This window comes from Gasterosteus aculeatus, chromosome 7 (assembly GCF_964276395.1).
Source record: "Gasterosteus aculeatus chromosome 7, fGasAcu3.hap1.1, whole genome shotgun sequence".
In the NCBI taxonomy this organism is placed as follows: Eukaryota; Metazoa; Chordata; class Actinopteri; order Perciformes; family Gasterosteidae; genus Gasterosteus; species Gasterosteus aculeatus.
In genome coordinates, this window is record NC_135694.1 from 6,282,640 (window position 1) to 6,307,250 (window position 24,611).

General features: G+C 41.7%; 1 protein-coding gene across 3 annotated transcripts in view; it reads right to left on the reverse strand.

Annotated features, from left to right (window-relative positions):
• The window catches only part of LOC120822748 (phospholipid-transporting ATPase ABCA1), a 134,307-nt gene that overhangs the window by 54,314 nt on the left and 55,382 nt on the right, over nt 1-24,611 (reverse strand). For 2 of the 3 annotated variants that reach the window (XM_078106242.1, XM_040182661.2), the window contains exons 16-30: nt 21,135-21,356; nt 17,979-18,183; nt 17,622-17,738; nt 16,698-16,869; nt 15,767-15,898; nt 14,961-15,100; nt 14,102-14,239; nt 9,517-9,731; nt 8,375-8,453; nt 6,689-6,894; nt 5,668-5,716; nt 4,883-4,990; nt 4,689-4,721; nt 3,972-4,111; nt 970-1,094 (exon numbers count right to left, since the gene is read on the reverse strand). In XM_078106242.1, the coding sequence (XP_077962368.1) occupies nt 970-1,094; nt 3,972-4,111; nt 4,689-4,721; nt 4,883-4,990; nt 5,668-5,716; nt 6,689-6,894; nt 8,375-8,453; nt 9,517-9,731; nt 14,102-14,239; nt 14,961-15,100; nt 15,767-15,898; nt 16,698-16,869; nt 17,622-17,738; nt 17,979-18,183; nt 21,135-21,356 (2,081 nt within the window). Of the gene's footprint in view, nt 1-969; nt 1,095-3,971; nt 4,112-4,688; nt 4,722-4,882; nt 4,991-5,667; nt 5,717-6,688; nt 6,895-8,374; nt 8,454-9,516; nt 9,732-14,101; nt 14,240-14,960; nt 15,101-15,766; nt 15,899-16,697; nt 16,870-17,621; nt 17,739-17,978; nt 18,184-21,134; nt 21,357-22,116; nt 22,340-24,611 lie in introns of all 3 variants that reach the window. The other variant, XM_078106241.1, reaches the window with a different exon arrangement.

Sequence of the window (24,611 nt, forward strand, 5' to 3'; positions counted from 1 at the left end):
ATTCACCGTTATGTGAGACACAAATACTTCAACAAAAACAAAAAAGCGTTGTGATAGTATCACAAATAATCAATTTCACTTAACAGTTCATTGTGTCTTGTCATCTTCAAATGGAAATTCCTACAAAGCGCTGTCAGGGGAAAGGAAACACCTGCAGGGCGGGCGAGCAACGACAGCTTCACGTCAAAAGAACACATTATGAATGGGGTGTCAAGATTAGTGTGATGGTTTGGACCAATGCTGTGGTGATGTCAGAATCAAACTTTTTTTCACCACTTTAGAAGGCAGAACCACGTTGCAGCAACTGTGAGCCGACTAATGTGAATATCGAGAGACTTTCTATATATAAAATATATATATATATATATATATATATTTTTTTTTTAGGTGGACATTATATGCGTTACACTTCATAACGGGAGAAGCCATGGGTGCTCTGTTGTTTTTATGTCCTCATCCTCTGCAGGAACTCAACTTTGCATTCAGCTGGTGTTGAAGTGCACCAAGGCCGGGCCTTGTCACCAAGTGCGTGTCTTCTCAATGACAGAGTAGCAAGTTGCCGTCATGGAGGGGACAGGGTCCAGATTGATGACCTCAGCAGTGCAAAAACCCCTTGGTGATCAAACAGCACGAGCAGCACAGTGACATCTTTTTCCTTTGATTCCTTGTCTTTGAAACTACATTTTCTTACAGCGTATTTGCACATCAACTTGTGCTACAATAACTAGGACGCTCTCATTATAAGTTCTATATGTTCTCTGCCTCTGTTAATAGTATACATTCTTTTCTATTAGAATTTCCCTGGGTAGTTATATCATTTGGTGTATTACAGCATCCTTCAATTCAAAACTTAAAAAGAAGGTACTTTTTGATTATATTTCGCAACTAAATCAAACCCATTGCTGGATTGGGTCAGAGTGACATGGACAAAAAAACCTGTCAATTCTTGCCATTGCACAAAGTCGTTACCTGTAAAAGTTGGTTTGAGGCGTATACATCCATTGTTGCAGCTCCAGACTCGGATATTCGGTGAATGGTGGGACGATGAGCGAGAAGATCAGAGACAGGCACACAAAAACCGCGGGCAGAACCACCTAGGACGAAGGCACCAATGTCAATGCTACGTCTTTCATACAACTATGAACAAAGGAACATAAAATACTACAATCACAGTAATGTGCTGTCATTTTCAATGCGGGAGCAGTTATTTTCAACTTCAAGCCCTGTGTAATTACAACAGCGACATCATACTGAGAGAAACTATTTAAGGTGGACTCCTTAATAAAGAAAAAAGGATGATGCCTGCATGGATGAGATAGATATTTGTCTGTACAGGAACAACAGCCCAAGATTCAATGCAAGATCAATTTCGTCGCTCCCTAGCCGAGGCCCCTCACTGTCATTACGTGCTCCGGAATGACTGATGCGATCCACAATATCACGGGCCGCTGTGATAATGGGTGCACATTAATATGCTCGACACCCCCTTGTTTGGGCTCTCCTGCACGCTTTATGAGTTTGATTAAACACTTCCAACACTGCCACCATCATCTGGCCACTCGAATATAATTAGTTTCTCAGCATTCTCTAGGGCGTTTTTTTTTCTTCTTTTTTTCTTAACCAGAAGCTGCCACGCTTATACACCGCCCCCCACCCCATCCAATCCTCTTTTCTTCGTCATGCAATTCTCTTTTTATTTCATTGTTGGAGCTGACAAAAAGGTCAGTGGGAAAAATGCAAGCTATCTCTAATGTTTAATCACTTGTAGGTTGGAGCGCGCTGGGCGGCGGGGGGAGCTTTGCGTACACTTGATTAATTGCAGGGCATGCAATTTGCCAGGCCAATTCAAGATGCTAGAATTGAAAACCCTAAATTTACTTCAGCCATGGAAATGTGCTCAGAAGAGAGATAAAGAACAGCGACGAGAGTGAAAAGTGTAACGGCAGACCAGAGAAATAACTATTCCTTTTCGGTTTCTCTCCCTTTCCCTTGGAGGTAATTGCAGGTGACAGCTGGCGTTCTGCAAAAAGCTTATTATGCTCAGAAAGCCAAAGAACTCTATCGAAAAACGTATGCGTTTAGCGCATTCTCAAAGTCATTGGGGATTTAAAAGTGAGGACAGGATTTACCTGCAAACCGGGCATAAACACCAAAACACAATAAGATGTGTTTTATTTCCCGCAGTCCAATGGATCATTAGATTGAGTTGGTTTTCTCAACAAAGATTCACGCCGTTCCTATTTCTCTAGTTGAATTCAATGCTCTTCATGACAGCATGGGATGTTTTCACTGACGTATCAATGTGGTCTTTACCTTTCTCGGCGCTCAGACAAAAGATAATAAATAGTTAAGTTATTATAAGTAAGTTATAAGTTATTATATTATTGTTATATAGTTAGTAAAGTTATTGTTAAGCATGAACACAAACTTCTATGCTATTACAAAAAAAAAAGATAACATTAGTTGTGAATTACAAAACGTGAATCCTAAGCAGCCTGACAGCTCGGTTCCTGCATCTGGAAAAGGTTGCTACAGTCAGTTTGAGCTCCAAAAACCAGAACCCATCCTCTCCCTGATTTTGACTTTGCCAGCGCTCCAATGTCCCCAACTTTCATCCCCATAAATCACTGCTTTTGTGTTACATGCCATAATCTCCTTTATATCCCCCTAACCACTTGTATTTGAGGAGATTACCTCGCCACACAATCATATCTGCTGACAATGGGAGCTGTTGACATGATAGGGGGGGACTCGCCAAATGAATAAAGAGGGGAGAGGTAAGAGGTGCGGCCCTGCAGACAATGGGCACCTTTGTACGCTCACACACTTATGCCGCCATCCGGGCTCTGCGTCCCCACTAAAGAGGGACGTCCGAGATTGACAGTGACTAATGGGGATCGGTACTGCTGCAAATTACAAGCGGAGCCCATACACCTCAGAAAGGTGGAACGCTGTTCTCTCCGTTGCTCTATTTGTCTCTCTCTCACACACACACACACACACACGCACACGCACACGCACACGAGTAAACTGCGTGAGCTTTTTTGGTTATGATAATTTCAGCATCATGGCAGCTGTCATAACTGATGGCGTTACAAGATATTCACAAACAAAATAGGAATCCAGAGGGGCGGCGTGTCAATGCAACTCAAGTCAGAAGACACTTTTTAAAACTTGGGGACAAAAATTGATTAAGTCCTTTGGAAATTGCTACATAGCAAAATTGACTTTGACTTATTTTAAATTAAACCCGTTGATTGGTTTTGACTTTTGAAATGATGTTTATGAGGAGCAAACCGATGTAGACATGCACTTAATAGGCTAATAGCAGTCTGTCATCACTGTAATTGTTATGCGATCACATTCAATACATAGCTAACGGAAACACATGATTAGCACACAGTGAAATGAAGGGAAAACAAATCATGTGTGTCACTTCGGCTTTCTGGGGACAATCGCGTGAAGCTACTCGGACCAAAAAGGGTACAAAAAAAACAGACGCTGTGGTGAAACACCTTTCAACAACTAACTTGTGGCTTGGACCTGCTTTGGATTAAACAAGTATGATCCCAGCTATCGACATTTTTCTGCTCACAGAGAATGATTTATGAAAACCAAAGAGTGAAATCAGCAATGAGCACGTTGTTCAGCCTCTGTAGTCATTCAGGTTTTCCTTTGGGAGAAACGATGATTATTGAACATGCAGTTCACTGGTGATTTTGCATCACTCTTGTTGTTGCTCTTCAGATTTGTCAAACCTTTTCCTTTACTATAAATACTCTGTTGAAGTGCATTAACACACAACTCCATGACTTATCCCTAAAGATTTTAAATGAGCTTACTTGATCAGATTTGTCATTAACTGATTTCGAAAGGCAACATGTATTTCATGCAATACTACCTTGATCCTCCCATGCAACCCTCCCTGCATAACCCTTCAATTCATCAATATGACAGACTGAGGCCATTACCTGGGCAATGAGTCCCTTGCGGCTCCTTCGGGCGTGGTGGAAGCGCTTGATAAAAAGCGCCATGAACTGCCTCCGGATGAGCTCCCACCCGGTGATGACCGTGGATCCCTTCCCACTGACCACGGCGTTCCTCTTTAAGTCTGGAGTGGACGTTAACCCCACCAAGTTATTTATCATCAATGCATATGTAAAATACAGGGAAAGCACACTAATGGGCGGATGGAGTATAAATTCAGTATTCAGCCAGCCCAGTGGGGCAGTTATTTTTTTATGTATCATGGTTTTGGAGATGGTTATTGGGCATTACTAAGGAGGGAACAGGTGATAAACAAGGGCTTTATTGAAGGTTTTATGTCTCACATTCTTCAAGAACATCTTTACTAAAAAGGAGAACTATCTTGCCACAGTAGTGATGAAGGGAACAAAGCATATTCTGATTGAAAACTATTTTCATGGCGAAGACATTGTATGAAAGTGAATTTCTTTCATTAGGGCCAAATGGAAAACTGAAGTTAGATCATGCTGCATGGATCGGAAGGAAATAATGTTTGTGTAGACAGAGCCCCTTTTTATTTCCTCTTTTTAAAACGGCCACTGAGGTAAAAAGGTCAAATTGAAGTGAAACTAAGTTAATGTTGTTAACTGAGGAATGAAAGGCGGATGGAAAGCAGACATTTTCTAAAGTTGTCTGTAGAAAGGACAAAGTACAGAACCTACCTTCCACTTTACTTGTGAATGTCTCCTTTATTTCTGCATGAAATACGGAAAGAAATGAGCCACAAGCAGCAATTACAGTTCATTTTATAGCACCCAGAATATTAGCATTCGTCAACATTTTGCTTTCGATTAAATTTTCAAACATTTTCCTTCATTAAAAACCGTAACCGCAGGATAAGCTTGAAGAGACTTGCCTCTCCGTCCGGAGGCTTGCTCGGTTTTCACGTGGACGCTGGCGATGCTGTTCCGCTTGGATGTACCGGAGCCTCTTTTGCAGTCTCTCACCAACACCTCCTTTGTTGCTGGGGGAATACAAATAAGATATGTTGTTTTGGCCTGACCCAATTTAGGGTTATAAATAACAATAAGAAAAGCTACCTTCCCCGTATTGCCTTATCGCTCACTTCTATAAGCAAAAAAGTTTTAGGAACGTGAGGAAATGGGGTTTCAGATTAAATTGAAATGGGAGGTTGCTTGCGAGTGGAAGGAAGATTTATTTCACTGGGATGGATCGATGAGAAACAAGAAGTGATTGGTAAACTCAATATTATTTGGACTTAAGCATGAATACAATTTGATTCCACTGGGGTAAGACAAGCATCTCTATTATCTGCAAAAAAGGCTGCCAGTCACCTGCTTTTTATTTCCACAATAATATCACTTTCACTGTGAATGCAGTCAGTGGGGACGGTTGCTTTTACTATATGAACTGCTATTTTTCTTGGGGCGGTACTGCACTGTGGACTGAAGTTTAACTGTTGATTGAGAATCATCAAGAAAATGTCAAAGGCTTAAGGTAGAATCAGCTTTCAAGCTGTGGTGGTTGTGTGACACCGGCATGAATGTATTTTCACACACAAAAACAATGTTTTAAACGGTTATAAATTTGAACAGGGCTTGTTTTTGAGCCACATCGGTTTTACATTATACTGCTCCTCGCACCAACATGTGATGACATGCAAACACATTGTAACCTTACTTGGCATTTCTGCATCCACTCCGCTATCTTCAGCCACTTTAAGGAATATCTGTGAAATGAAGAAATGACCAACATACTTTCTCTTAGACAAAATGTATTGAACAAGCAAACAAAGATTTAACAAGGATGACAGTTACAAGTTTCCGCTGAGAATAAGATCTGGGTAAGTCCCTAACCTTTGCTTGAGCACTTGCTGATAGGCTTCTCACAGAGAAGTGCCCTCTTTGACATTATTTATTAATTCAGGCTATATGTCAAAGATAGATATATCTCCATATTTGAGATAAATGTCCAATTGACCTTCGGTTATTTTCTGCTGTGAGCGTTTCAGCGTCTGCCCTCTAAAAAGTCTCTGAACAAACCTGGCAAAGCCTACAACATTTGTACTGAATTTTATGTGGTGCATCACATCATTCAAAAACATAAAATCTAACTACTGACATCATAAAACGGTCAGAGTCCTTTAAGAGGTTATTTATAACAATAAGCAGGGTAAATTGTATTATATGACCAACGTTAACGAAACACCCCATTTATCAGCCCTTGTTTATTAGTGCCTTCATTGAAACTCACTGGATATTTCAATTGAATGCAAATATTTCAATTGAGTGTTGTTGGACTTAAAATAATAAAAATAAAATAACCTTGTTATGTCTAGATTTTTGAAATGCAAAAGGATTTTTCGGCGATTCCCTGCAGGCCATGAGTGTCTGATTCATGTCTGAGTTACACAAAAGCCAAGTTGGCCAAATACAGAGTCTTACAAATACAGAGAATCAGCAGTTCTGACCGAAAGCTGCTGGTTCCTTAGTTGCCTGTTCTTCTGCGTGACGGCATTTGAAAACTGCCCGTCAACAGTTTGGTGGCAAAGGAGGAGGCGAGGCGACAGGAAGTCAATAATAAATTAAAAAGACACGGCCGGGATGTCAGCGTATGAGCTTCCCTGCTGCTGTGCGATTGTGCATGCCATCTACGCACGCTAGGCTCTGTAGCGAGGTTGTCAATCTCACGCTTAGCGTACCTCCTCCAGCGTCGTGTCAGAGATGCCGTAGCTCGTCAGGCCAAGGTCAGCCAAGGCCAGGTCGAGCACTTGGAACAGCAGGGCAAAGGTCCCATCTGTGGCTCCGCCATAGGGCAGTATGTAGGTGATCTCCTGACCGACGCTCTCTAAGAAGAGCGCCTCGGGGACGTGGCGGCGCACGATTTGGTCTAGAGCCGTCAAGTCGGCTGGAGAAAGAGCTGTGATATTACACACTGAGCAAAACACCAAAAGCGTGTCATAATTGCACACACACACACAAGCAACAGATATTTCTCTGCCTCTTTTAATCCCTCTCTTCCTTCCCTGTGAAGTTGTTGATCAGACTTATGGAACGGAGAGAAAATCGAGTTAAAATAATATTTAAAAGAGCACCCAAAAATATTGTGTATGGAGCACGTTATTGTATGCAGATTAGGACCCACCTGATGCTGTGACCTTTAAAACGCACTGAAACAGATTAGTGGACATAATTCTCCTGTCTCATCCATTTCCAAGCGGGGTCTTAGTGAGAATCAATCAGGACAGTGTTGCAGAACACATCGCATCCATTATCGATCCAGAACCTCTCATACATAATTACTGCAGCTTAACATCCAACAGCTTGATGCTTTATGAAGAGGTAAATGGATCGGCCGTCAGACTGAATCATTTTGAGTGGAATGTGTGTTTGCGTCTGTTTACCGGTGTGTGCTGTCATGAGAAGAAATGTGCTGTCATTTGTGGAAATATAATTATTTTAATGGCATTCACAACAGTTATGTGTATAATCACGTTGAAGTTGAGAGCATTCATTTTCCATCCAAAATAAAATAGTTCCTGCCTAAAATTTTTATCTGATCATGTTTTGTGCTCGTTTACTCATCATGAAAATGATAAACTACCAGCAACGACTTCAGCTATTTGTCTAACTTATTTGAAATGATTTGCAAAATCATTTTTCCTGTTTTTCAATTGATTTTACTATAAAACACAAGAAAAAATCCTAGACTTTAATCCTGCGATTATAATTTTTTCTAGGCCACAGGGCAGTGCAAAAAGGTTTTAACACAACTTTAATATATCATCTCTTTTTTTCTCAATTGGCCAACTTGTTAAAAAAGATAGTTGCTTATCTTTGTAGCAAATATTTGTCATACTTTCTCAACAGTCTGGTTAATGTCCATCATCTTCCAGGTTGTCTCATTGGTTTTCAGCACCCACAAAACTCCCAACTCCTTCTCCATCACTTAAAGCTCTTTCCTTCCCATTTGTACCGACCGTTTTACTGGGACATATAAGTGCCGTCGACCAGCGGTTTGAACAACATCTAGAGGCAGCAGCTACTTTACTACTCCTGTGTTGGCTGGTTGGATAATGAAAGGAGAAATAGAAATCAATGAGCTAACGGCTCCTCGCATCACACTGACTACAGGTTTCATGGTTATTGTTTCCCTGTTTCAAAACTTCAAAAGAGCTTCAGTGTGTTAGGTTCACTTACACATTGTACTGGAGGTTCGATATGGAAATACAGTAAAAAATTACAGAATTATTCATTTTTTATGACATTTTTGAACAAATGACTCCACAGTTTGTTATTCAACTTTGTGTGTTGAGCCAACTGTATAGCATAGATGTACAGGCAGATGTAGGTGCAGTGAGCGGCCGTGATAGCGACGGGGTTTCTACCTGAGGGCTCCGTGTTGTTCCAGCTCTGGCTGCCGATGCCATCATCCGGGCTGCTGCTCCTCGGAGAAAAGTCTTTCTCCTGTCAGTGAGAATTGGATTACAAGAGATTTGTCATCCGCTACCACTGAGAATGATGAACAGTGCTTCTCTGACAACTCTTTTTTTTTTACGTTAATGTTTTAATGGAAGCCGTTCGTGAGTTGCTATTTAATTGCCCCCCAAAAACTAAAAGCGTCAGACATTGCGGTCAATCGGTAACGCAACAATCTTTTCAGTCCAAGACAATGAACCCAAAGGAGAATTAGATTTTAATTCCAACAACTGCGAGAACTTCATGACAATCATTAAATGGAGTTTAATCACGCTAAATGAGGGCAGGACAATGGCGCTTTGTCCAGCTCTTTTTCAGAGTCGCATTGGCTGTGTAATTACAAATGATTCCATGGAATTACAAAGCTTTCCTTAAGAAAAAAAAGAAAAGGCGGGGGTTCTATTCTACCTAGCCCACAAAGGTGTTTGCATGTTTATTTATTTATTTGAAACAAATGACTCTGCTCACCTCAAAGAGGCTGCAGACTAATGGTAATTGCTCTAGCCCTGCTGGCATCAGTGCATCTTGTTCATTTGCTCCTATTGATTAAAACTAAGTGTGCGAGGCACCATTGGCGAGAAAAAGCGAGAACCACCCCTTTCCCCTGCGACAATTAGTATCATCCAGCACGAAGGCGTTTGCCAATTCTCATGCTGGGAGAGACTAAACACAGATCATTACAGGGGGGCGGGGGGGGGCAGCAAGGGAGAAGGAGAGCACAGAGAAGAAGCCATGTTCAATAACAGACCAGAGAAAGGCGACTGACTGTTTCAGCGGGGCTTGCAGCTGAAGTTCATTTCTTCGTACGCAAATCTAAAATGATGATTTTGTGTAGTTAATTCAGGGGGCATAGGATAATAAAAAATAAAAAAAAGAATAAGCGCAGTTGGGTGGTCAGTCAATGGCCCTAATCTTCAAATTTGTTGTTAACTGGAAATAATGAGATCAAACACACCCATGTGTGGGTCGACAGCGGAAGTACCCGTGATAAAGATGATGCGCCCCATCCGCGCATGTAAAAGCAGTCAGCCCGCATGCTTTCTGTGCGTACCTCTTTGGCCTCGTGGTGTATGATACCGTCACGCTGAGCTGTCATCTTCTCGGTGCCATCCCGGACCAGAGTGAGGTAGTAGCCGCTGCCGAAACGTTTCTTGAGGAAGAGCGAGGAGCCGAAGCAGCGCATCTTTCCGTGGGAGATGATGGCGATGCGATCGCCTAAGATGTCTGCCTCATCCATGTGGTGTGTGGACAAAATGATGGTGCGACCTGCAGAGAGACAGACAGAGACGAGCGCTCGGGGCCTTAAGTGGTGTCTTTGTTTGTGGTGGGAGTAATAGTCATGAAGGACAAAAACATTTACATACGGCAAAGGAAAATAAATAGCACTTCTGAATCATTTACTGTTTCATGACAACCTGACACGAGGAGATGCCGCAGATCAAAAGTGTTCAAAATCACGCCAATATCACAATCTGTCTCAGCATGGCAGTCACTTATCTCGTTATTGCCGATGTCACAGTGTTTTTTACTCAACAAAGAAACCTAAGAGGAATGCGTGGGCCTGATTCTGGGACTACATTCAAACTACGATAGAGGCCACAACTCTACGCCTACGTTCCGGAACACATTTCATTTCAGCTCCCTCCCTTGTGCTGCGAGTCCTTTGATTCGACAGGCATCAAAATGAGCTCAATTGCAATGACAACTGCAGGAGACATTGGAAGGTTATTCACAGGTGTCCTCCTCCGTTAACACAAAGCTGCTTCACATAACACGCAATTTATTATCGCATACCCCAGAAATCAGATAAAGAGGATCAGATCTGTAATTAAGTCCCAGCGTGGTCTCGTCTCCCCGGTCGGCGTGACGGCGCCATCACAGAGCACTCTGGAACTCTTGATCCAGTCCATTTCAAAGCAGGAAAAAGTTAACCTGATGCCTTTACCCTTATGTGATGAAGACAAGATCCTGTTCAGTAACTGTGAAAAGTTACTTCTTTTTTTTCAAACGATTCAACAAATGCTAATTACAGAGGATTTATTTTTAGCCATGCTGTCGGCGTGACTTTGTGGATGCCGAGATCGGCTGACGGGTTTCGCCACTTTGTCTAAAGGCCTCATTTTGTAATAAATGTATTTTCCAAAGATCATAAGAAGCTAAAAGGAGGCTTTAATCATGTCCATTGCGCTAACATTTAGCTCAAAGCACTGATGTTCCCAACTGTAGAGTGTCCATAGCAAGATTGCAGACTCCTTTTAAGTTTTGGGAAGCAAGGTCCAGATCGCATTAACTCCTTTTAGAGATTAGAGGTGTGTCACATCAAGCCCACTGACTTCAAAACAGAAAGATGTACTCTCAGTAGGTAGATGATTGGGTGGCATTCTGTATTCTTTGAATTTGGTGTTTTTTTGCATAAGGTCAGGTGCACTGCTGAGCTTTTTAGTGGTCACACGTGTCTAAATCTGTATCGTCGCAGATCACATTACTCCAGGGACAAGGACACACTCGGGGGTGATTAGCTGCAGCACAATGCGGCCATTTTTCTTGGCCAAGTATTTCGGAATCCGTCTCCCCTCCTCTCATCTCCCCCCCTCCCACCCCTTTAATGCCCCGCGACCAGCTGAGCTGCTAAATCCATCTTCTCTCAGTTAAGTTTTGCTGCCTCATGCTATGCCAAGCAAGTCGGGATCCTTCTAAATACGAACTCCAACAATAGACCGAATGCCACAACTCAGTCACTTTAACATATGTGGGGCGAAAGCAATGCTTGAGAAGGGAGGGCGAGTGAGGGGGGAGTGGTTAAGGAAATTGCTTGATGCTTAGTTTGACTGCGCCAGCTCATTTAGTATGGGATGCTCAAACCCACAAATGATTTTTCCCGAGGATGTGTTTTGCTTTACAAAAGGGGAGAAAAAAACCAAATTGCACTGCATCATCTGCGAGTTGGGAGTAGAATGAATGTGTTTGGACTGCAGATGGCCAACAAAGGTATGTTGATTTATAGTGTGTTGTGGTGCATTACGGCACAGAGTGATATATCAAATGGAGTTCCTTGCTCAGGTAAATTGTTGGTACTCGCAATACGTACAACAAGTGAGGCTGGGGATCTTGTTTCTGTTATTTAGCTTCCTTCCCTCTAAATCAAGTTGATAGAAATGGATTTCACAGTGGGTGAGTAGGCCTGGACTAATATGATGTACATCGGCAGTAAGATGAATTACAGGACAAAACTGGATTAACGGCTGTTTGCGGCAATCATCCATCAATCCCTCCATTAGCTGGACCTGCTAATCCCAGGAAGGGAAGCAGGGGCGGGACGCGATCCCACCCAGAGATGTGAGGTGCATCCTGTCCACGGACATCCAGCTGCTCAAGCTCACATTGGCGCCCATGGGCCAGTTAAAGCTGCCTGTTAGCTGAACCTTCACTGTGGGAGGAAAACAGAGCAAAACCCACACAGGTGTGGGGAAGGCCACATAGCCAGGAGGTTCGAATCCTGCAATCAATTTAGGTCAATAAAGTGTTGGTCATATGACGCATACAGCCCGCTGTAGTCTTCCTCTCCACCCTCTTCAACATGTTTTATTTAAAAAAGCATACCAATCAATTTCAGAAATGTTTTTTTCTGTCATTAAAACAACTCGAGTAAGATCACGTCAAAGTAAAAAATGGCCTGAATGCAGGCTATTATTTTCACTGGAATATTGGCTTCAACCCTACATTAATTTGTACATGGGAAATGCATTATTTATGGAATTACAACTTTTCTACAAATCACAGAGAAACTCCAAAATGTCGAGAGTAAATATAACTGCTTTTTAACTTTTTAAAGTTTGAACTCTGTAGGAATATCGACCATTTTACACATTTTCTTTCTACACTTTGTTCCTCACAAACGGAATGTCCTTCCTACAGGGGTCAGGTCTACTTTCAGGCTGAATAAAGCATCCATGTTGTCAGTATTCACCACTGGATTTAATACGATTAATATTGTAATACAATATGGAATTTTGGAGGAGCTGTTTTGTCTTAATTACATACATTAATACATTAATGTACATAAGCACATTGTAAACCCTAACAATTTGATTTTAGGGGCATTGATAGTTTTACTTCAAGTTATTAATTGTCCGAATACAAGTTGTTAAAATGAGACATTCTGTATGTTCAGTACCCAGTATCAAAGGTTTGGACACAATTTCTCATTCAATTAAATGAGAGAGTGTGTGTTGTAACTGGTGCTGGGATACTTGGATAAGACATTTTATTAATCGAATTTCAAATGTTGTATACTGTGTATAGTGTGCATCACTGTGAAATACAAATGCCATAATTCATAACTCAGTTAAGAGCAATCTCAGGTAAAAGGGAAAAGAAATCAGGCCTTTCAAGGTAACAGAATGGGCGTAAATTGGTAAAGTTATTAATTTACAATCAATAAAAGAGGTGATATGAAATGCTGCTGCCACAGCTAAAACACACAAGTGTGTGAGTAAAAAACCCATTATATGAATAGCTTCATCAAAGCCAATTCCGTAACATAATGAACAGGGTAATTTAAAAGTAATCAGGTTCCAGTAGTGGATAATAACGAATGACTTTAAATCTCCATTTTCTACAGGAAATAAAAGCCTCATAAAACTCATAATTCACTACCAACATGTGACCATATTATGCTTGTATGTAAAAACACCCCGTAACCTACAACAAGATGGATTTAGCACAGCTGTCTACTCTACATCTTAAATGTACAATAAAGGATCTAATTTGAAATATGTTTTCCATGTTCCTTTGTACCATTTTAAGACCAAATTCAGGCACAACGGAACTCAATCAAAACAATACCCACTTAGTGTAATCGAGTCGACCATCCTGTATGAAAAACCCTGCACGCCCAATTAGCTACAGAGAACTGCAATATTAGGTCCAATTCCAGCCTTTTCATACAAACAGACTGGCTGCGGCGTTACTTCTTTAAATGACAAACCTTAGTAACACTTTGATACGAATAGGACCGCAGAGGCAGAAAACATGAGTCATTCAAGCAGCCAGGATGTGGGTGTTCTCATTATAACGGAGTCATCTCCCAATTGGACTGAAAGGACTTGATCAGAGAGGGAGAGAGAAGCTAATGATACAGCGAGGGCGGAATGTCACTCAATGCACATTAAACATTTGTTGAGAGTTGTCTTACTATGACGTCCATGTCCTGCTTAAAGCCACCAGCAACCACGCAGTATATAAGGCCAGAGAGTGACAAGCAGACCGATGGTGCAGACAATTACAGACTCTGTTAAATAGCAATGTCAATTAAAGCTTCTTGGATTCACTTGTCCTCACTTCCATTTCAATCTGTTCTAGTACAAATTATAACTTCTCTCCACCCACAGTGTCACTGAGGGCAAAGGGGAAAAAAAGGCAAAAGAAAATGTGCTGGCAACTATGGATGGTGATTACCTTAACAGCTTTCATATTGAATATATTTCAAGTCCACCTTGAACTTGAGCTCAGTTTTCGTAAGTTTCTCATCTTGGAACGGATCAAACATGCACAGGTGTGAATACAAGCCAATTCTACAAACTTGGAGGGTTTCAAAGCCTTTGGCGGAGCCTTGGTTCTTGCCGCCTTTTCCATACCTTGTTTGTATTTCAACAGCAGTTCCCAGATACCCCGGCGGGCGTAAGGGTCCACTCCTGCTGTGGGCTCGTCTAAGATGACGATTTTTGAGCCCCCGACAAACGCTATAGCCACAGACAGCTTCCTCTGCATCCCACCTAAAACACAGTACAATCTCCATCAGTATCCTAGTATTGTAGGTACTTTATGAAAAAAGGTAAAAACTGCAATTGACATGACATTTTGTCCTGTGGTATTCTGCCTGTTATCAGTACAAGGTCCTCGACAAACATCCCTCAACATTAGGTTTCAGATGTGGAATGGACTCAATATTGAGAACTGTTTGTCGAATAAATGTGTCAAGGGGTCCCTCTCCAGGTTTTTATTGTCACGATAGAGTAAAATGATTGATAGCAGAGGGGTAGATACACCTTCCTTGGGTTATTCTGGTCTCCATTCTCCTAGCTCGCTCTTCAAAATGCATCCAATGCAGTACTAATGTAGTGGAAATGTCAGCATAGATCGAGCTTGAAAGTCATATTTCAGTGATTTTGCACACAAGCAATCCGTGACTGGGAACAATTTATCATGCAGGACTTGCTCATGCCCCCAAGACAATGAATTACAACCTGTGACACAAAGGTACTGTGCATGTGCACCATGAGACAGCTGCTTGCACATGCACATTTAACTGGGCAGCATTATCCTGAATAGAAGGCATAATCTACAGGCAGAATTCCTTCCCCGAGGAAATGAATGCACCGAGCACAGAATTTGATGAACACATCAATAACTAAATTTACATTTTTACATGAATTCAATCAGACACTCCGACACACACATCCCAAAAATGTCATACATACACACATCCAGACACACCTGACAAGTTCTTAGCAAGCTCCTTCCGTTTGTGTGGTAAGCCGACATCCTTAAGCATCTGGTCCATCTCAATTTTCACCTCGTCTCGGCTGCGTCCTTTCAGCCTGGCGTAAAAGTAGATGTGCTCCTCCACCGTGAGGCTGTAAAGGTGAAAATAATATCGCAACGCCCATTTGATTGACATGTGAGGCGGCACGGGTGACAAAAGAGGCCATCACCTGCCACCCATTCATATGTAAGTGTTTGAAATATCTAAATGTTAGACGGACGCATTCTGTAAAATTATCTGGCTCAAACAAAGGCATTTTTGCGAAATAATGTAAAGAAAAGTACAGAGTTTCATCATAACCTCATTAATGGCCTCAGAAGAAGGACACTAATATGTCTAACTGTATGATTGCATGAATATTTTAACCTGTACTTAGTGTTAGATGCTTTGACTGCCTGGGATTAATATTAATGAACGTAATTTTCAGGTCCTCAGACATAATTATGATCTAGGACTAGCGTTGGGATGCAGGTACCCAGCTCGTGGGAGAAAGAAATAGAGGGGACTCTAAAGGTGGAATGCAAAGGAAAAAAAACTGAATAGCGATAGTGAATAAGTCAAATCTGGGGGGGAAAAAAGATAATGGTGTGTTGATATGAAACATAAGCAGAGACAGAGCCCCAATTATGCATATTACCACAAAGCACTATAATGATCTCTTTTTTCCCCATGTCCTTCTTTTTAAAATTCACCGGAAGCAAAACATGATTAGACTAATAATCAGAGAGGGAACAGGAATGATTCGAAATTCACTCACTCATTGAATAAGACATTGTGCTGCGGGCACATTCCCAAGTACTTTCGGATGCTGTCCATGTCAGTGAGGATGTCATATCCGTTGATAAGAGCTGTCCCCGATGTGGGTGGGAACAGTCCTGTCAGAATTGACCTACAGAGAGAATAAAAGACACAAACAAGACACAAAAAAACAGATTCGGAAAGCTAGATTTAACGATATATGAAAAAGGGTTTCACTTAAAAAGAAGCAGCTGCAGGGACAGGAGATTTGGAGCAATGATTATCCTTATCGTCTCCATTAACTTGTCAATGTCATCTCATTAGTTACACTATAATTAGTTACCAACATCAGCAAAACATTTCCAAACAACAAACAAAATATCATAATATTAACACTTCAACAGCATTTTTTGATATTGTGTCATGGTTATAGATAGTGGGATGCTATGTGGAATGTGACGAAACTTCTGCATATTCTCAAAAAAAGCAACAAAATGCTTGCTGTTTTCTCATGCCTTAACTGTGACGCTGCCTCTCTGCGGTGGAAATGCATCCACAGCGAGCGCCGGTGTGTGACAGAGTCCTTCCTCTGTCCTCTCTGTTATTGTTCTCTGTTACGTTTCGTTACAGCAGCTCAGAGCCGATGTCTTCCCCTCGGCCCTTAGTCTTGCATCACTTGCTCACTCTCTCACTCATTCTGTTTCTGGGCCACTGGCTTCTAACCCCCCCCCCCACCCCTCCACCCCGCAGAAAAAATGTAAACAGCGATTAGATGAATTACGCAATCAAAACAACGGCCGAGGCGGTTTGCTTTGAAAGCAGGGGGGGGCGGTACAACAACGTTGCTCCAGTACAGTCGGCATTGTTGGATTAGTTGCACCCGGAAAATGAAAACACATGATCGCAGAGCCAAGAGCCCAAGTGTGGGAGAAATAGATAATGAAACTCACATTGTGGTCGTTTTTCCAGCTCCGTTGTGGCCGAGAAAAGATGTGATTTGATTCTCGTAAAAGTCCATACTCAGTCCGTCCACAGCGAGCTTCTTTCCAGTCTTGTAGATTTTAACGAGATTGCGGACCGAGACCCCTGCTTTCATATTGGGAGATGGTTTCTCCAGATACTCTTCAGAAACACAAGGCATACATTCAGACACACACACACACACACACACACACACACACACATTGTTTCTTTTCTCAAAGCGGTTTGGTGTAAATTTTTATCTTGTTATTATTCTGTTTTCCATTTTAATCTTGTTTTTTTAAATTGTCAATCATTTGTACCACATTTCATTAGTTTGACGGTCGATTTAAAAATAAAAAATGATTATATCATTAACAATTAAAACAAGAAACAAGCTTAAACAGATACAATTAAATAAATAAAGCTGAACATTAAAAAGGTAGCTCTTCTATCAGATACTCAAGGACAACAAGATAAATACTGCACTACTAAATTTGTAATATGTATTGATGCTACCGAAGGTTTATTAATATATGCTTTTTTTTTAATTAAGAATTATTCTGTTGATACTTCAAAGATATTGATTGGGCCTTCAGCAATGTAAAAAGAAACTAAATTAAAACTAGAACACAAAAATACCCCACTCCTCTGAAAGTTAATTGGAAACATTTTTTTTAACAAATTCCAGACTTGAAAACTCACCTACGCTCTTCACCTTCACAAAGTGGCAAACTCCATTAGTACCCAGAGTGAGAAATAAGGTGCTAATGTTTGTTTGCTACCCATTCCCATTCCCTTCCCCGTCTTACTAAGACTGCATTACCTCTAGTAGATGGATGAGCGGTTGGGAATGTGATGCATACATAGCAACTCACCAGAGGTGTGAACTGAAAATGTATATGGCAATTTACCGTCATGTTCGGTCGAGTTCTTCAGCACGCCAGGGTCAATGGCGACCGTTGAGGCTGTCCCACACCAGTAGGATGCAGTGAAAGGGAAGTACCATGGCCTCGGGATTCCATATTGGCCTGGCATCGAGCGTAAAGAACATTACAACAGCTCGGCTTGTGGTTATTTACAGTGCGTGTTTAATCTTGACATTCTAGCACAAATCTTTTTTTAATTGGAGTCAATGAGAAATGCATTACAACTGCTGCATTGGCAATTCCATTAGGTAGGACTCGGGGAAAAGGGTTTCATGCAAGAAAAGTAAAGTAGATAGTTTTGGAAATAACACGAAAACAATGAATCTGCTGAAAAATGAGTACCTGGAAAGACATTCTCAATGTACCAGGTGAGAAGGCAGTAAATTGCAGCATCAACGAGCATCATGATGATGGACACTATGAAGGTGTAGTTATCTCCCTCTTCTGGACTGCTGTTGATGTTGTACCACTGAATGCCGATGCCTTGCACCTCGTACTTGGCAAAGTTCTCACAGCCGTAGCCAAAGGCCACACATGACAGCAAACTCTGGGAAGGAAAATCATACATATTTAAAAGTTCTGTTTGCCGCTTTGCGGATTGATGATAAGATTGACCCCAGTGTCGTGTCGGTTTGATGAATATGACGTTAGAGCCAGAGAATAGTTAGCCACAGCTAGCCTGTCTCAAACAGGCCGGAGTCTCTGCATTCCGGGCAACTGGTCCTGTCCAATCAATAGATAATCACAAGAGCCGCTATGTTACAGTGAAATAGCATTTTTACACTTCACACAGTTTGTGTATGGTTTGAACCAAAAAGGATAAAAAGTGCTATCAGTCGCCTGCTGTTTCCAGTGTTTATGCAAAGCTTTTGAAGCTACTAGCTAGCTACATATTTAACCGATATGAGAATCATTACCACCTGCTCATCAAATTCTCTGTAGGAAAGAAGATCTCTGTTCTCTCAAAGCGTCTTTTGAAGTAATATTTCACTAAATAATTCAGGTAAATTACTTTGTATTACCACCCAAGGTCACACTCAACTGATCAAGAAACTACTGCCGCAGACGGAGGAAGAATACACACACAGGCATCAGCCGGTTTAATTGCCGTGTTGCCTTTGTGGAAATCTCTCAAGACTTCATTTTAGACAAGAACAAAGATGGAGACTGAAATGTGTGTGCTGGAAACCAAGACGTGTTGACGCTTTTCATACAGAAGGAAATTGCAAATGACGCTTTGCCCGCGAGACATCATCTACCATGGCCTATCACTCTGCGTTGCCATGTTGCCTGCCAGCTGTCTTCTCACGCCTCATTTGCTCGCAGCATTCTCACTCCCGTCGAAGTAGCTGAAGCCATATAGGGACGAACAATCGCGGATGCCTCGTCGCCACGTTTATCGGGCAGAGACTCCAGAAAGCCCTGCAGTGACACCGAACCGGTGGCCCGGCATCCGACACTGCTCGCGACTTCCTGTGTTATCCTCCAACCCCCCCACCACCGCCCCCCATATTCTGACAAGCAATCAACAGTCAGCCAGTAGATGAGGCGTGACAGCAGGGCTAGTGGGCATCCATCCTTGAACTCAGTGTGAACGGCTGACAAAACCACAGGAGCCACTTATTTGGCATCTGAGAAAAGGGCTGGGGCCTGGAGGCAGACAAATAAGGCCCCTTCCATAGAACACACGTCGCTAACGCTGCAAATTCAGCCGGCATTCAGCCGGCTGCAGACAAAGAGCATTGTTTAGGGGAAGTGGGATCGGCATTTTAGCACTTTCTACGACGTCGCTTTGCAGGACAGTTTTTTTAAAGTAGACGGATATGACGGATATGATCACAATGGAGGGAAATGTCTTGTATTAGATATTAGAAGGCCGACACCAAAGAACTGCAGAGTCCCTTGTGGCTTGTTTCCTGCCTCTATGTCTGTGTCTCTATGTCTGCCTCTATACTGTCTCCTGTTGAGTGTATGTAGTACATTTTTAAAATATACAGTACAGTGTCGACGGTCATAATACTGCAAACAAAAAGTTTCAACAAAAACATACGCTCAACGGAGCTGCCAGATGTTGCAAAAGAATAGATCAATTCAATTAATTCCAGCAAAGGAAAACAGGAGGTGTTTTTTGGAGAATGATGTTGCTGAGAAAATTACCATTTTTTGAGGACTGAAAGATTAATTAAAAATATTTTGAGCTTTCGGGATATCTGGGCTCTCTTTTGTTTCTACCTCATTAAAAACGGGTTGAAAGAGGGAGAAATAATGAAAGTACGCAGACAGGTTGTTGGATATTGACATGGTGGCCCTGTGATAAACTGATACTTACAAAGCTGCAATCTAAACCCGTTATTATAATAATACATTCAAGGGATCTTTTATAATTCTGTTCCGATTAAAGACTTCACTATCAAGGACAATGTGTGTGCGAACACACACACACGCAGTGTAAACTGGAAGTGGTTTGGTCAGAGGAACATTGCTCATGCTAATTAGGGGGCTAGAGGGCTATTCATCTAGTTGGAGCAGGGGAGAAAACGCTCACTCGCAATGGGGGGCACCTGGCAATGGCACTTTGTGCTTGAGATTAAACAAGGTTTGCCGTGCATTATATATAACATGCCTACGTAAGGCGGCGTTTTAAAAGGGCTTACAGAAAGACAAGCGATGTCGGCACTGCTGGATGTAAATAGCGAGGTCTACAAAGTGTAAGAAAACCAACGGGACTCCTGCCAGGTGCCAATGGAAGACATTGTTGACCTCCACTATTCAAATTGATAAATACAAAACACAAGACTGTTGGCCATGGCCACCTGCACCCCACACAGCATTGCTGAAATTGACAAATAAGAAAACATGAGCTGATAGAAATTTGTGTCTGTTCTCTGCAGAAAGGAGAGCTGGAGGACAAATGATACCGGCACCGTCATAAAGGTCAGGCCGAAAGGCTACACTGAAAGTTGAGCAATGGTGTACTATTTATCTTTATCTCTTTGAGGATAAGAGAATATCACAAACTTCCTCACTCTGTCTCTTCTATTATTGAAATGTTTCATGGTACTGTCTAGTTTTTGACAAATCTCTTCAGTTTTCCGCCCAAATAAGTCATAACAAACTGGAAAAAGAATGAAAAATTACACATATTACAATACGTCTTAAGCTTTTTTTGGGTTTATACCGTACGGAACTATTCAATTCATCTTGCACACACAGTTGATGTCTTATTAACAGAATTGGTTAGGCAGGATAACGACAAATCCCTCACACATATTATCGATAGTGGGACAGAAGTCACTTCCATATATAAAGAACCAGCACCAATCAAATCAGTCCTGTGCCTTTTTGGATGTCACAGTAAAATAGAATTATTAACCCGGATTGAAAAAGTTGTTGTAGTTAGAAAACACAGGGCGTAAGAAAATAACTCAAAAGACAGTCATGTATGATAACAGCTGGCGAAGATATTAAAAACCATGTCGGAGCCAAAGACGGACTTACCACAGCAACCTTGGCCTGTAAACCCATGACGTCCCTCCAGGCGTAGCAGAGGACGTGCGGCAGGTAGAGGACGAAGTAGATGAGGCCACCGCACGCCGCTGCTAAATTGGCCTTAGAGAAGAAGACGCTAATGAAGAAGCACTGAGTGATGGTGGCCAGGCAGAACACCAGCAGGAAGACAAAGATCACCGAGGGGTCGCTGTACTGCAGCACATTGCCATACTGTGTGACGAGACGGGAGGAAAAAAAACAAACTATATTATATTTATCAAGATGACCAAAGAACCAGCAAATGTGATGATTATAGTTCATTTATTTATACGTAGTGGGGAGAGTAAAAGAGTGTTTTGAAAGGGTTAAAGGTGGTCAATATGGAATTGAGGCTGCAGCGTCTAGCGCCTCCACTCGGTTCTCAACATGGAGAAAGCAGAGTCGGAAGGTAGCAGCTTATGTACGTTCTCCGTTTCAGATAGGTAATTATTCCACGATATCTCTACATTGCAAAATTGTTGCTCGGCGCTGTATTATTGCTCTAAATCCATGACATAAAATGTATAACACATCTCGTGTGTTCATATTTCTGATAGACCTGAACTTATTTCAAAGTAGACTGATACTCTTTTACATGATAAACCTCTCTTTTACTCTGCCACTTTTGAAGGAGGACCCAACGTTGATTTTAGTGAGCAACTCGTTCATCCATCCATTCGAAAACAATGGCGTTATTATAATGGATGCTATTGGGACGAAATCCTTACAGGACACTGTTACGTGGAGCTGTACGGACAAACACTACAGATACTCTTCTAGTGAGCGAGTTACAAGTACAATTATCTGATGTTAGGGCTTTGGTTTCTCCTTGGATAAACATCTTCTGCATTTTAAAAACAAGTTGCATCACTCCATTAGACCTCAAAGATATAACTCTCCAAAATCAGTGTTGGATCCTCCTTGAATCATTGTTGAATCATTTTGAAATCACCTTCAGTACAAGGGAAAGGAGGAGAGCGCTGAAGGCCAGCGGCAGCAGGCTGGACGCTGCCCAGCTCAGCCAATAGACGGAACCTCTGAGGCCCATGATTCTCACGGTCTCCTTAAGCCTCGCCTCTTTCTCAGCGACGATGCCCTTAATGATCATGGCCACTGAGTATATCCAGGCTAAGGTCATGTATAAGGGGAGGGACCTTGCCAGAGACCGGAGGAACCTAAGGGTAGGAGGAGCCCGGACCAGAGAAGATGATCACACATTTTAAATCTGGTATTAACGAGTAATTTGTATGTAAAAACATTATCCCGAAAATTAACTTCTCTGATCATAATTCCTGTTATTGTGATACTGCCAGCGATATGATTGGATTTGAATAAACTAAGGAGACGAATTGGCCTCTCCAACATACCAGATGATAGAAAGCTTTTTTGCTATAAGAATACCTTATTTCTGAGGACAGTCTGGGTGACTTATCAACATTTTGTGCTGCTTATGATGTGAAGCACTTTGAGTCTGCCTTGTGTATGAAAAGCGCTATACAAATAAAATTGCCTTGCCTTGCCTTGCTTTTGTTTCCTCGTCAGTGGCTACTCTCTCTGGGGTTTGTTGCTTAGCAGCTGGTGGGTTTTAAGAGACCTCAAAGAGACTTTGTGGGACCCCAAAAGAGGAGGTCTATTCCTTGCCGGTTCCTCACTGTAAGCATCACCTTTCACACGGACGCAGCCATTTCATCCATTGCTGATATATAAAAATATTGATTACAACTGCTTTAAGAATGTGGCCACGCTGAGCAGACTGCACTTGCTGAGATGTTATCACACAGCAATCCATGAAGGTTCTGATTGCTATGTGCTCTGCATACACGTACAACCTGATTACCGTGCTCTCCAGGGGAGATACCCGTAATATGGATTAACGGTTAGTACTTGGCGTAAATGCGGACAGGTCTGTCATCATGGTAATGATTTGAAAAAGCCCTTGCACGTGACAGTACTGTTGAACGTGGTGACAGTGGAATACAGGTGTGACCCATCATCAGTGTTCAAGAAGCACGATATATAAGAATGATATACCAGTAGAATGCTTAATCTCCCAAAGTAAAGCATTATCATGTATAAAAAGTACGAATCACTTCATTTGTATCTGTAACTATCATTTTAAAGTTGTAGCAGTTTTAATTACAAAAGGTAGTTTACTACATAATGATGTATCATATTTTGAAATTCAATTTTCAAATGAATGAATTGACAGGAAATGCAGAAAGATACAGAGATCAGGGACCTCGAATTCAGACAATATAACAACTATACCTGTTATGTTAAGCTGCTATCCATTTATGCATCAATAAGGTCTAAACGTGAGCAAGCGTTTGAATAGTGGTCTCACATCCAACACGAGGTTCATCACTGATCAGTGCGAGCATTCATGAAAAACGACACCCTAATTCAGCCTCTTTGGAGACTGCAGCCAAATGTGAAAACATCCCAAATACATCAGTTTGGATGCCAAATAATAATTGCATCACCTCCTCTCTGATGAAAGAGAAAACAATTGTAAAAGGACTCAGGTGGAGGTGACAGAACGGGTTGTTGTCAACCTGTATCCACATAACAATAATTACCATTTAATTTGCTATTATTATTAATGTCCTGGAAATGGCTGTGAAATTATCATTTAGAATGGGCCTGTGATCTGAATACACATCATGTTTGCGGTTGCTTCTCCAAGGCATTCCACTAACTCAATTTATTGTTATTAATGCTTACAAATTGTTGATAGCTTGCAAACACATTAGGCTGATGGGAAATTACATTTCAGCCAGCTGTTCAAATATAAGTTTTTATTTACCAGCCACATTTCCCAATTAAACTGCAGAAGAATTAATTAGTTCGTCCTATAATATCAATAACTTTTGATTTCACGACCCGCGACTACAAAAGTCGCTTGGCGACGGCCTCCAACTAAAAGGGAGGGAAATAATAATGCTGCAGCCTCGTGTGTCACCCCGGGGCTCGAAGCGGCTCCTTTTTGTGATGACCGGGCTCCGTGCATCTGCTGCCATCGATCGCTGAGCGTGATCGCTCCAACAGATAAGCAAGTTCATTACATCCCACATAATCATTGGTTCAGCAGACTGGAAACACATACTTCCAGTAGGTAGACAACTGCTGAATAAAAAAAAACATTCTGCACATAACTAACGTCACGTTGTGTTTCGCCTCTTTTCCGGGAATAACACCAACTCCATTTTGCATTGCAAAAAAGTGTCCCCTGTGAGTGATGATGTTAGACCCATTAGATGATTGTACTTGCAGAGCATTATGCATCAAGAGTGCGATGATGAGGAGATAGGTTGCGGAGTCCAGTAGCAATGCATTTGAAATCCTGAAAATGCATAGCGCTAAACGATCAGTACTGAAATTACAAAACAGAAGCCGTCCTTATATTTAAGCACAAAGGTAGAAGAGAAGCAATTACAAGAAATAATA